Source organism: Mustela lutreola, chromosome 1 (assembly GCF_030435805.1).
Source record: "Mustela lutreola isolate mMusLut2 chromosome 1, mMusLut2.pri, whole genome shotgun sequence".
Taxonomy (NCBI): Eukaryota; Metazoa; Chordata; class Mammalia; order Carnivora; family Mustelidae; genus Mustela; species Mustela lutreola.
The window spans coordinates 141,840,639-141,852,818 of NC_081290.1; the positions used below are offsets into that span (position 1 = coordinate 141,840,639).

Genomic DNA, 12,180 nt, shown 5'->3' on the forward strand with positions numbered 1-12,180 from the left:
CCTTGACAGGAGCATAGCTGAACACCAAGTCATTTTGTGTTCTGAGCATAGAACAAAATATAAAAGCTAAAATGAGTACCATCGCTCCCTCCCCAAGTCCAATCATATTGTCTAGAGATTTTTTAGTGGGTAAAAAATTGCTAGCATCTCTTTCAGAATAATATCCACCCACCTATCAGCTTGCCGGGGACACTAACAGCTCTGAAAAGAGCTCTCGATAAGGTAAATGAGCTTGCGCTGCGTCTCGGCAATCTCCATCTCCCTGCCTCATCTGTAGTGACTGATAAAGACACACTTCCCAGCTTGGACTCATTCCGTAGCACCTAGTGCAGTTACCCACAGATGTCATTACCCATCGAAATGTGGCAGAGCAGAAGGTCATGGTGGGTGGCCCTGACAGTCCATGGCTGCTCGATAGGAATCTGGAGCCTCCTGCTTTTGTTGTCCCCATCTTGCCCACCCACAGTGCCCTCCCCCAACCCAAGTGCCCCCGGAGAGTTGCCCTTTGGTGGATTTGTTTTCTGATAAACACATCTTCCCTGGCAGGGAGCTGGGGGCAGAATGAAAGCCATGCATTTCAGTGTCTGCTGACCTCCACTGGGGGATTAGAGAAGGGCTTCGCTCCAACTACACCAGATCATTCATCTTTGGTTACTCACCCCCAAGACCAAGAAGCTCCATGTCCTCGTGTCACTGCGGTGCCCAGGACAGCACCCTCGTCCCCCTGTGCCACCTCTCACTGTAGGCAGTCACTTGTGATGCGTCACAGCCCTCCTCTTGTCCACTTTCTCACAAGGCACCGTGGCCAACATCCTGTGACAGGAGCCCAGATGCCTCCTCAGAAGCTCAGCCCCTCCTTCCTTGTCTCATTTTATATCTAATGCTAACAGAAAAGAAACTGAACTTAAGCGTCAGTGAACATAAACCTTAACTTTGCATTTTTAGGTATGCGTGCATTATTTTCTTCTCTGAAACAGTTTCTATCTTTAAAGGTAATGGACGTGAAGAGGGGGAACCCCAGAGCTATAAACAAACTGATTGGGTTGGTCCGAAAAGCAACTCTCAGCCGAGCAGACCCAACTGCGATAAAGGAGATCCTGGAGAGGAAGCTGTCGCCATGAGCCGTCCCAGGTCCCTCTGTGCCTGAGGAAGAGCAGGGCGACCGTGACTGAGAACCGGAGCCCATGACACGTGCCATCCAGTGGCTGGACATGCCGGTGCCTCCCAGGCCCCAGCCACGGGATGCCACCTGCACAGACAGCCCGGCTGCTCTTGGACATCAGACTGGTTCCAGCTGCGTTGGTGGTAAAGAAACAGCACATTTGTAGTGCTCGGTGATGCGGAACTAAGTGAGACCCAGTTTCAGAGGCTGTCACCGTTCTAAGAGAACTTTTCATCCGTTGGCATGCAGTATTTTAGACCTGAGAGTAGAGGAGTGGAGTGAAAAACCACCACAGAATTGACACGTTGTGAACACACGTCAGTCTCAGGAGGCCTCATGCGGACCGGAAGGAGAGTGTTAGTCTTCCTTACATTCCCTCATCCGAGGACTAAAAGTGACATGGCCCGTTGAGCTCCCTAGGGATCCTGGAAGGTAGAGGTCTGAGAATTAAGTGAAAAATTTTTTGAAAAACAGAACAAAAAACAAGTTTTCAAAGAGATTTAATGAATAAAATATATACTGGAATATCACATAAAAAATTAACTTACACTTCAAAGATTGTGCAGTTGACAACTCCCTCTCCCCCCCACCCAGGCCAAAGAAAGATAAAAAGGGGGGAAAAAAGCTGTAACATTGATTTGTTTTGCCTGGGAAGAATAAGATTATAAGCTAGTACATCAGAATCTTGACCTTAAACAGTAATTGTGATGCCATTGACAACATCTTCATGAAGGGTGGGCCGCCTTCACCCCGGTGCTTGGGACAGGCATGCACTTCTCTCTCCTGCACCGGAGCGCCTCTTTGCGCCCTGAGTGCCTCTGTTCCCTCTGACTCCCCACACGTAGACCGGTTTCGCAAAGGCTGCTTTTAAAAAGCACATGTCAAACTGGCATCAGGAGAAGAACAGACTCTTCGGAGTCTCAGATTTTGCACTGAATCCCCTAGCTGCTAAGGAGAATCCAAGCATTGCCCTCACAGACGGGGCTGCTTTGGCAGCTGGGGGCCCTGGAGACGAGCAGACCTTCCTTATAGTCAGTGTAGCAATGAACCCGGCTCCCGCTGCCGGCCACTGCCCAGGACTTCCCTACCTCAGAGTGGCACGAAAGCCTCCCTCTGACCTAGCCCGAAAAGCAGAGACAGAAAGGAAACCAGTTGTGTGTGGTTTACTCCAGACAAGCATGAAGAGGTAAGGTTTTAAACAAAAACTTAAAAAACCATGAGAGACTCAGAATATTGTGAGAGGAGGTGTTCCCTCACCAGGAGGCTTTGTAGCCCGAATGCATTCTCTTCAATACTGAAAACTATGAGACCCAGAACTAAGATTTTTTTTTTCCTTTTCCAGAGAGAAAGAGTCCATTCTCTCTCCTCGCACTGCAAGTCTGAATTGCAAATAGGCAAGACAGTCTGAGACTGGATTCTGGCAGGATTGTTTTGTAAGAAATAATAGGGTTTGGTTTTGTTTTACAAACTCCCATTTTTCACCAAAGATCTGGCTTCTTGGACATGAGACTTCACAGAAGCCACTGGGGCATCTTTCCAGATCATTTTAAAATCAAGGCCTTGCTTAAATGGGTGATGGGGGTGGGGAGGCAGCTGGATGGAAACAGTTTACCAAAACTTCTACATCTGATGTAAACTGTGTCATGAACTGATCACTTCCAGAGAAAAATGCCATCATGAGAACACCTGATCTTTATGGTGATGACTGTCCATCTCTGACAGCTGCCCCATGGTCTCAAATGCCCACTTCTGAAATTCTGAATATTGGACAGTTAATGTTGTTACAACTGCTAATAAAAAAAGCGAAATCAAAGCATAGCTCAGATCTCATCCTTGGAACCTAATTGTATATTCAAAAGATATGTTTGCATAACAATGTCAGAAATTCACAGAGTATGGCTCTGCTCATAAACAGACCTCAGATACAGTTTTAAATACGTTTTTGCATGAGTGAGAATTCAGTCTGCTTCTTTGTTTGCTGTTCCAATGGAAATGTCATTAAAATGTAGGAGTGGTGTCCTCGGTAAAGCCATTGCCATCTGTCATTGGAATCCACACACCTATAGGCTGAGAGGGGAATGTGCTGGAAAACTGGCTCTTCCCCAGGTCGGCGTGAACCAGCTTTACCTGGCCATGCCCAAACCATGTGTTCTGTTACTTGAAAAGGAGGTTGGTTGGTTCTGGTGGGAGGTCAGGAACGTCAGCCTCAACACTCAGCACACTACCTGGCACAGAATAACTTTAGCAAATGTTGATTAAATCTATAAAGCAAAATTAGCAGACAGCCTTTTGTGGGGACTTTTGGTATGAGAGGTTGGTGCTGCCAACAGGTAGGCTTTTAAATTCTGGACATCTGGGTCTGGGAAGGAGCTTCTTGACTCTGTCCAGGCTTATGTATCAAGGTGAACTTCTCTTACTGTCTTTCAAAATAAAAATGCCCCAGGAAGAGGAAGCTAATTGTTATTTATACCAAGTTTAGCAAGTTTTAGCTGAGCTTACACATGTACACTTTTGTAATTATTGCTTATCTGGAATAAGGCAATGGAACTTTTTAAAGTACACACCCTCCTAGAGCTTTGAGTTGATTAACTCAATACACAGCTTATGGGAATGACCCACAATTCATATCATCTTTTTCATTTCTGTTGAATGTGCTGCATCATTTCAAGGATTCTACACAGTGACTCTTGGGGAAAAAAACACACACTGAGTCTGTCTCAAAGGCCACATTATTTACCCAGGACCAGGAGCAGCACAGAAACGGCCACCACACTTCTCTGGCAGATCTTAGACAAACATATTCATGGGTTATTTGTGAACATGGCTGACCCTTAAGTGAGAGATGGATAGAATCTCTGAAATTCTCTCATTGACTCCCTTAGTCAAACAATTTTAGCAAAAATCATTTAAGTAAGATCAACACCAAATCCCCTCTTAAAAATATCTCCAGGACAGAAAGGGACCTTGTTACAGGTCTTCTGCAGACTTGTCCCAATAAAAAGTCAGCGGACATACTCAGAAGCACGGACTTTTGCAGCCTCAGCTCCATGAAATTTATAATCTGGCCCAAGAGCTTCCATCACCCTTGTCAGGTTCTGAAATGACATAGTAAATTTAAGCTCCCCAAAAGAGCCTGAATGACACACTGAACGCATACTGACCATGCCTATGGGCGGTCTGGTAACTTGTATGGCTGACAGTGAGTTAAGTATACTCACATGTCTTGAGACAAGGAACAAAATACACAACAACCCAGTGGGATGGGAAGGGTCAGTCCTAGCTAAAATCATCATCTTTCTTAGCATCCTAAGTACAGGCACCAAGGAACTAAAGGCTTTCCCCGCCCCGTCCCCATCTTTCTGCAGAACCTCACCAAAAGTCTTTCACTAATGCCATGTTTATCCAGTTAACAAGCCGCGAGGGTAATCTGTTCTCTGAAACAAGTAATGGCCTAACAAACGTGTGATCATAGAGAGGATTCACTGAGGCAAAATTGCCCAAAACAATTCTTAAGTCTTCCAAAGAGCTTGCTCTAAATCCGGTTTAGAGGGAAAAAAGAAAATCAACTCCATTTTTTTTTTTTCCAACTCCATTTTCTAAAAATGCTTCCTCGATGATGTGATTTAAGGCTAGAGTAGAAACCGGTTCTACAGTGTTCTGTGTTAGGCTGTGATCTGATGGACAGGGAGGGCTGTGGTTGACAGAATGAGGGCTGAAGCAGGAAGGGACCTGCAAGGATGTTCTCAGTGACTGAGAGCAGGGGTGGCCCCAGCTGCCAGAGGACCACAGCTTCCAGGAAAAGCCAACACTGCAGAGCTGGCTGAGATTCACAGCAAGCCACAGGTACGCCGGCCCCGGCCACTGACCTGAAGGAGCACATGCAAGAATAGCTGTTCTGCAATAGAATGTTTCATAAAAATGGCAAGCTTGAGAGCCATGTCAATAAATGCAGGGCCGGTAATTAGCAATTAATCCGAGCTGCCCTTAAAAGAACCAGAGCTTATGCTGGACACACTTCCCATAACACCTGCGCTGCAGCCTCCACCCCGACCTCCATGGACCCCCTCCGTTCCAAGTGTGACCTAGGCACACGGATCCGGACGAAGAATGCACAGCCCTTCCATAAGCCCGCACTTCGGAACAGAGCTGGACGTCAACCCAACACGACCACGGCAACCAAGCGCATTCAGAGACATCAAAACAGCTCTCCACCCTGAGTACCGCTGGCTGCCCAAATGGAACAGGCAACCCAAATACTCTCATGTCCTGTTTTTGGAACCTGTTCCCGCGAGGTCACTCTCGGGACAACACCACGGCTCCACGAGGTCTCAGTAGATTGGAAATCAACTACATCTGGTCTAAATTAAAGCCACTAGCCACAAAGGTACTCCTGGGAACCCAAGAAAGACCTGAACACGCCCTCCCTACACATGATAGAGACCTCAGTTCCAACCCATCAATACATCAAATTATTTTCTAAGACAGTACAAGGCAAAAGGGCAGCAGTTTCATGATTCCTCTAAATACTGAGGAAAGGAAGTTCTCTATTGATAACGAAAATCACATCTCTTTAACTGGTTACTCCAGCATCCCCATTTCATGGCTGAGGAATTGTAATGTACCCCCCAAGAAACCGTATTTGAGGCTAAACTCACCTGGAATTTCTTTGCTTGAAATTTTAAAAACATTTACTTGGTGATTTCCAAAAGTCCATTTTAAATATCCCATTGCTCGCATATACTCTGAATCATAAAATTCACTCTATCTAGAACTTTGCCTCAGACCCAGCATTATGAATTGAAATTTATGTGTGAGGTTCCAGGAACCTTCCCGTCGCTTTTGCTGCCCAGGACCATCATGCTAGACACAGCGACGCCAACCTCAGGGCTGTGGCAAAACTGTGCCCTCTAGCAAGTACCACAGCATCTGAGGGGGAGCTTGCCATGTGGAGAAGTGACCACACTCTGTGACCACTTTTTAAAGCATGCCAGTATCTTCACAGAGTTTTCCCAAACACATGACAAAAAAACCAAATTTCTAAGGGCCTCGCCTATAACTTTGATTGGAATATTCTACTTCCTTCTTTTTTCCCACCAAGGCATTCCCATCATCACCCGCCTGCTGGACAGTATCTTCAAATCTGCCTAGATCAAAGCTCTTTCCTCTGAACCCCTCAGGATTTGTCCTTCTCCTATTTACCGCCTCAGGACTCTGCTGTTTCTCCTTTTATGTCCACACCATTCCCTGAGCCATCCTCAGCTAAGCCACCTGGCTGTTTTCCTTACCGTGTGGGGTTTTCCAGGTCTCCATAATGTATTTCCCAGTCATGTTTCTGACTTCATTTTTAAAACCCCTGAATGCCATACTCTGGAGGAGGCCTGTACTGGATTCAGAAAGATGAACCAGTACCCAACTCCAAATAGGGTTATCATGTGAGTTTGCTACCAGCGCCCCCCACCCCCCACCGACTGCGCAGAAGTTAATTTCCCTGCCTCCCACCGCAGACACTAGTCATCCCTGTCCTCCTTTAAGGTGAGTCTAGTTCAGTACCTATTTTTTAAAAAATGCTAGGAGGCGCAAAAGCCATGTCTTTCCTAAAAGGGCACCTTCTACTCGAGGCTGTGGAGTTCTATGATAAAGCAACAGACTGAAGAAGAATCAATGCCAACACCAGATAAGGGAGACTGGTGTGCATCACATCAAAGAGCTAAGAAATGCACTTTTCCAGGTATGACGTTTGCATTTTACATACCTGGTATGTCCAAACTGGAAGATAAACACTTGTGCAAAACAAAGCTAGAGGACAATAAATTACAGCTTAAATTCCATCTTCCTGTCCCTTTTTCTCTACCTTAAGTCACCTTCTTTTCCAGGGGAGAGCTGGAGGTTTGCCAGTACCAGTGAGTGACAGGAAGCCACAAACCGGCCAGTCTGGTGGGCCACAGACGTTCCCACTGCGGACCACAGCGGGGCAGACCATTTTTCAAGACAGACAGATGTGAAGCCAGAAGCGGACGTCTTTGGTTTCTTGCTTGGACTGGGAAGCACAGGGAGGCTGGCTGGTAAGAGTCTCCTAGCCCAGACCAGGTCTTCTGAGGTCCTCATTCCACGGCTGGAATAGAGGGCTGGCTCTCTCTCTACACAGAGCTGCTCCAAGATCCACACAAGGCAGAGAAGGGCAGCCGTCTCTGCCCTGCAGGGTCTAGGTTGTGATTCTGCCTCCCTCCCCCCACCCCTGGGGCCTGATTAAGCCCAGACCCACACTCCTGGCACCACGCGTAGGGCTGCCCCCGGGCAGCCCCGCCCACCAAAAAAAAAAAAAAAAAAAAAGGAAAGCTGGGGCTTCCATTTTTCCTCCCAACAGGGAGGCCCATCACCCTTGTTTTGTGCTTCTCACCTGCCCAAAGCGGGGGCGGTGCTGAATATCCACAGACATCAGCTGTTTATGGTCTCATCTTTAACACACAGTTATTTTGGTGGCTTAAGGAGACTGGTGCTAAGCATAATTGCACCTCTTGGAGCAGGCAGCCAAGCAGCACAGAGGCGCTAATGCATCATGTTGGGACCTTCTAATGAACCCCATTACTCAGAAGGCAGCACTGCTGCATGCAATGAGTCACCGGCAGGCACTGAGCTTTGCAGGGTTCCCCGGGACCTGTCCACACTCACATCCCAGGTCCCAGAGTGGCCGTCCAGTTCGTTTCTCTGCAAAGTGCAACACGGGAGAGGACATGAACAGAATCTAAAATAATCGCCAGTGTCTTTACAAGTTGCATCTAGTTTACCTTTATCCTTTTCTCCCCACTTCATACTCCCACTGACCCCCCCCCACCAAAAAGCCCCCTGTGAAACAGCTTCACCAGTTCATTTGTTTTCCTTTCAGAAAACACTTAAAAAATAATGATACGTATATGATACCCTGCTTTCTTCATCAGATTAGACTTCTAGAAACCAATGTAACAGTTTGCATAAGTATATTCCATTTTGTGCAAATCTTACTAAAATAAGGCTCTTTCCAGTGTTTAGGTAGTGGTACATGGATTAAAGAAAGCTCTCAAGCAACAAGAAGGTCTCCTGGCGTTCTAAATTCTCCGCAACTCCATCTGACTTCCCAGCAGAGAGCTGAGACCAGTGGGTTTGCCTGCACCATAAGGCAACGTGTTGGGCAGAGTGCAAACCTTGGAAGGAAGATGCAAAGGGACGGAAGCTATGTGCTTGTGTGATGGAGGCAAGAGGGGCTCCATCTTTATTCTTCCCTTTTATAAAATGGAGCCCAGATGCAGAAGGCAATGGAGATGGGCCATCTTCCCTGCTGTTGAAGAGCTTATTAGCCTTCTGACATGGGGTACTTCCAGAAGCCACCAAACCCCACAACCGAAAATCTTGAGGGGGAAGAAAGAAAACCTGCCAAAGGAGCCACCAGCTTATGAGACTGACATTCTACAGAAGGTGGAAAGACCCGGCTAGAGAGAGAGGAGGTAGACAGAAAATCGCCCTCCCCGCAAATCAAGTATTGTCAGGAAATATCAAAGTAGAAATTTCTGTAAGCAGCTTTGCATTTAACATTCAGTCAAGACACTAAAACCTTAAAAAACAAGAACCTCTATTAAAAAAAAAAAAAAAAAAAAAAAAAAAAAAAAGCTAACAACAGGAGTCCTCAAAGTCACCCAGGATCTTGTAGCACAGAATGGAGTGTTCCTGGGCCAAGGCAGCCAGTTCCTTGAGGAACTCAGGGAAGAGGGCAGCGGCCAGCATGGTGTTCCTCACTGGCAGGGGCAGGCTTGGGGGCACCCCAGCCACCTTGGCTCTGCTTGTCAGGAAGGGCTGAAGCACTCTCGGGGGACCGTCCAAAAGGTTCTTGCCAATTCCTGTCCTGGAAGCATCCTGAATGGGATCTGAAACCAGAAAGAAAATGGACATGGTGACGCTCCCTGGTCCTTTAGGCCCACCCTCTCCAGTGAAGTTGGGGGTTGGGGAGCTGGTACGCTGTCTGGTAGAGGCTTCGGTCCCTGTCACTCAAGTCTCAAGACCCAGCCCGTGAGTGAGCATCCCATCCATCCTGTAGCACACACACGTGCAAATAGCCTCCAGCATGGGGCATGCGATGCAAGAGATTCATCCTGAATCCTGTGCAAGGAACTTCGTATGGGAATTGTGGCAAGAAAATAGGCTGATTAGGAACCCTCCATGCCTAGGTCATGGCAAAGGGAAAACACGCTGTCACTGCATCAACCGGAGGAAGACTTGGTTCACTACCTGTCACTGGGGGAGTCTGGACGCTCCACCTGCTCTTGCCAACCTCCTGGTACTGGGGGACATGGGGGTGGGGAGACCACCCTACCGTTACCCGTCAAGCCCTGATCACAGAGCACAGCTGCCCGAGACAAGCTGGGTGGAGGAAGCCTCTGGGAGCTCTCTGCAGCTCAGGCCGAGAGGACACCCTCAGGACCCTGGTTTCTCGAGGCCAGGACCTCCAGGCCTTTTTGGAGGAGAGAATGGAAAAAGCCTTTTAAAGGTTGGAAATAACGGAGAGGAGGTTGGGTGCTTGTAAGACCAACCAGACTGGGAACTTTGCATAACTGTGGGCATCTATCTAGTGGCAGCACATGGCTTGGAAGCCTCCATTTAAGAAAAGTTTCTAGGGGTTTCCATCTCAGTTTCAGTAACCCAGGTCTGAGATGAGATGAGCCCAAACTTGAATGTATTCAGATGACTTGCATTTCCATATCAAATCAGTTTTACTAATTAAAATGGTTCAACTTTCCGACTCCTTAATTCTTAAATATCTTCAGCGCTTCATATATTTATAGGAATTATTTATGCCTCCTTCTGCCCCTATTCAAACAGTCTCACCACTCTTTATAAATCATTACATTCAGGTTCTTCATTATTTTGGCTGCTTTTTAGAATTCAGTCCCATTTTTCAACACTCTGAGAAGAGTGTTGCTTAACTACAGTACTAAAAATTCTTGACATTTATAGTACTTTCCACATCTCACTCCTATAGTCTTTAGTGTTAAAAAAAAAAAAAAAAAAAAAAAAAAAAAAAAAACTCTTCTGCTTTACTGCTTTAAATATCTTTTAGATTAAAGTTTATCACAGTTCATGCCATAAAAAACTGGAAGAGTTGCTGAGAATCAGTCTGCTGCTACCTTTTAACGGAAACCCACAACACATCCTGACCACAGAGGACAAAAGTGTTGATGCCACCGAAGTACACTGCCCACCTTGGAGGCCACCCACTTCGCACCCCCTTGCCAGCCCCCAGCACCGCAGCTCTTCAGAGGGCCCAGCAAAGCTCACGAAGGAAGCTGGCCTGGAGAACAGCACACAGTGGGACTCATGGGCAGTAGTTCCAGGCCAGGATTCCACTCGTGGAATTACCTCCCCCGTATCTCTGCACCTCTACAGCTTCCTGGCGGGGGCTAAGAAGGGCACAGACTCCTGTGCTCACCGGCTGAGCAACAGTAGGGAGGATGCTTTACCTCTCTGTATTTTGATGGCCTCAGGTGTCAAAAGCTCACAGAGCTGCTTTAAGGATTCAATGAGTCAATAAGCAACTCAACACCAAAAACACAAATAATCCAATTAAATGTTGGCAGAAGACCTGAAATAACGTGACCATGATGAACTATCACTTTATACCTGTCGGCATGGCTAGACTCAAACAGATGAGAAGTAACAAGTGTTGGTGAGGATGTGGAGAAAAAGGAACCCTCGTGCACTGTTGGTGGGAAGGGAAACTGGTGTAGCCACTGTGGGAAATAGTATGGAGCTTCCCAAAAATAGAAATGCCATATGATAGAGTAAGTCCACTTTGGGATATTTATTCAAAGAAAACAAAAACACTAACTTGAAAAGATATGTGCACCCGTATGTTCACTACAGCATTATTTACAGTAGCCAAGATATAGAAGTTAACCTAAATGTCCACTGATGGATAAATGAATAAAGGTGTAGTGTGAGGGGTGCCCAGAAGGCTCGTTTGGTTAAACAACTGCCTTCAACTCAGGTCATGATCCTAGATCCTGGGATCAAGTCCCGCATCAGGCTCCCTGCCCAGTGGGGAGTCTGCTTCTCCCTCTGCCCCCTGCTTCCACTGCTTTTGCGCTTGCTCCCTCTGACAAAGAGTAAAATCTTTAAAAAATAAAAAAAAATTAAAAATAAAGGTGTTGTGTGTGTGTGTGTGTACACACAATGGATTATTAGCCATAAAAAAGAATGAGTTCTTGCCATTTGCCACAACAAGGATGAATGTAGATGGTATTATGAAGTAAGTTACACAGAAAAAGACAAATGCCATATGATTTCACTTATATGTGAAAGTTAAGAAACAAAATGAACAACGAAAAACAGATAAAACAGACTCTCAAACACACAGAACAAACTGGTGGTTGCCTGAAGAGAGATGGTGCGGGGCTAGGGGAAATAGATGAAGGGGATTAAGGGGTATACACTTCTCAACCCCTTATATAACTATAACTTCTGTTATAAAATAAAGAAGTCACAGAGATGAAAAGTAAAGCATGGGAGTATAATTAATAACACTGTAATAATGTGTGGCGACAGACGGGGACTAGATGTCCCATAGTGAGCGCTGAGGAATGCACAGAATTGCTGAATCAATGTTGTACACATAAAACTAACATAACATTATATGTTAATTATGCCTCAATAAACGAACAAAAAAGAGGTTAAAAAGAAAAACCACAATGAGTCAATAGGTGTAACATACACAGGGGCCTCTTAATGGATCATCCATCAATCATCAATGATTCACCTGCCACTGACTTCACAGACACTTCCTGTTTCCTGCCCCACAGGCCAACCCTGCGCTGGCCTCACACTGCATTTTATTAACCAGCTAAGGCCTGCATTGCCTCTAGCCTTGTGTTCTTAGGTTTTCAGTCCTTTCCCAGACTCTGAGATTTGTGAGAGCTACGCCCATAGGTGATGTGTCCTTCATGGCCCCCAGCACGCTTCCTTATTCATAGTAGAAGCTAATAAACATTCGCTGA

The 12,180-nt window shown here is 46.3% G+C and overlaps 2 protein-coding genes across 4 annotated transcripts in view; one reads left to right on the forward strand and one right to left on the reverse strand.

The window, feature by feature from the left end:
- Window positions 1–2,980, forward strand: part of GATB (glutamyl-tRNA amidotransferase subunit B) — a 103,685-nt gene extending 100,705 nt beyond the window's left edge. Inside the window, exon 13 of the mRNA XM_059175494.1 lies at window positions 993–2,980. Within this exon, the coding sequence (XP_059031477.1) occupies window positions 993–1,121 (129 nt within the window). The 3' untranslated portion in view covers window positions 1,122–2,980. The remainder of the gene's footprint in view (window positions 1–992) is intronic.
- Window positions 1,646–12,180, reverse strand: part of FHIP1A (FHF complex subunit HOOK interacting protein 1A) — a 235,112-nt gene continuing 224,577 nt past the window's right edge. For all 3 annotated transcript variants that reach the window (XM_059175474.1, XM_059175482.1, XM_059175466.1), the window contains one exon: window positions 1,646–9,057. In XM_059175474.1, coding sequence (XP_059031457.1) covers window positions 8,804–9,057 — 254 coding nt within the window. In that variant the 3' untranslated portion in view covers window positions 1,646–8,803. The remainder of the gene's footprint in view (window positions 9,058–12,180) is intronic.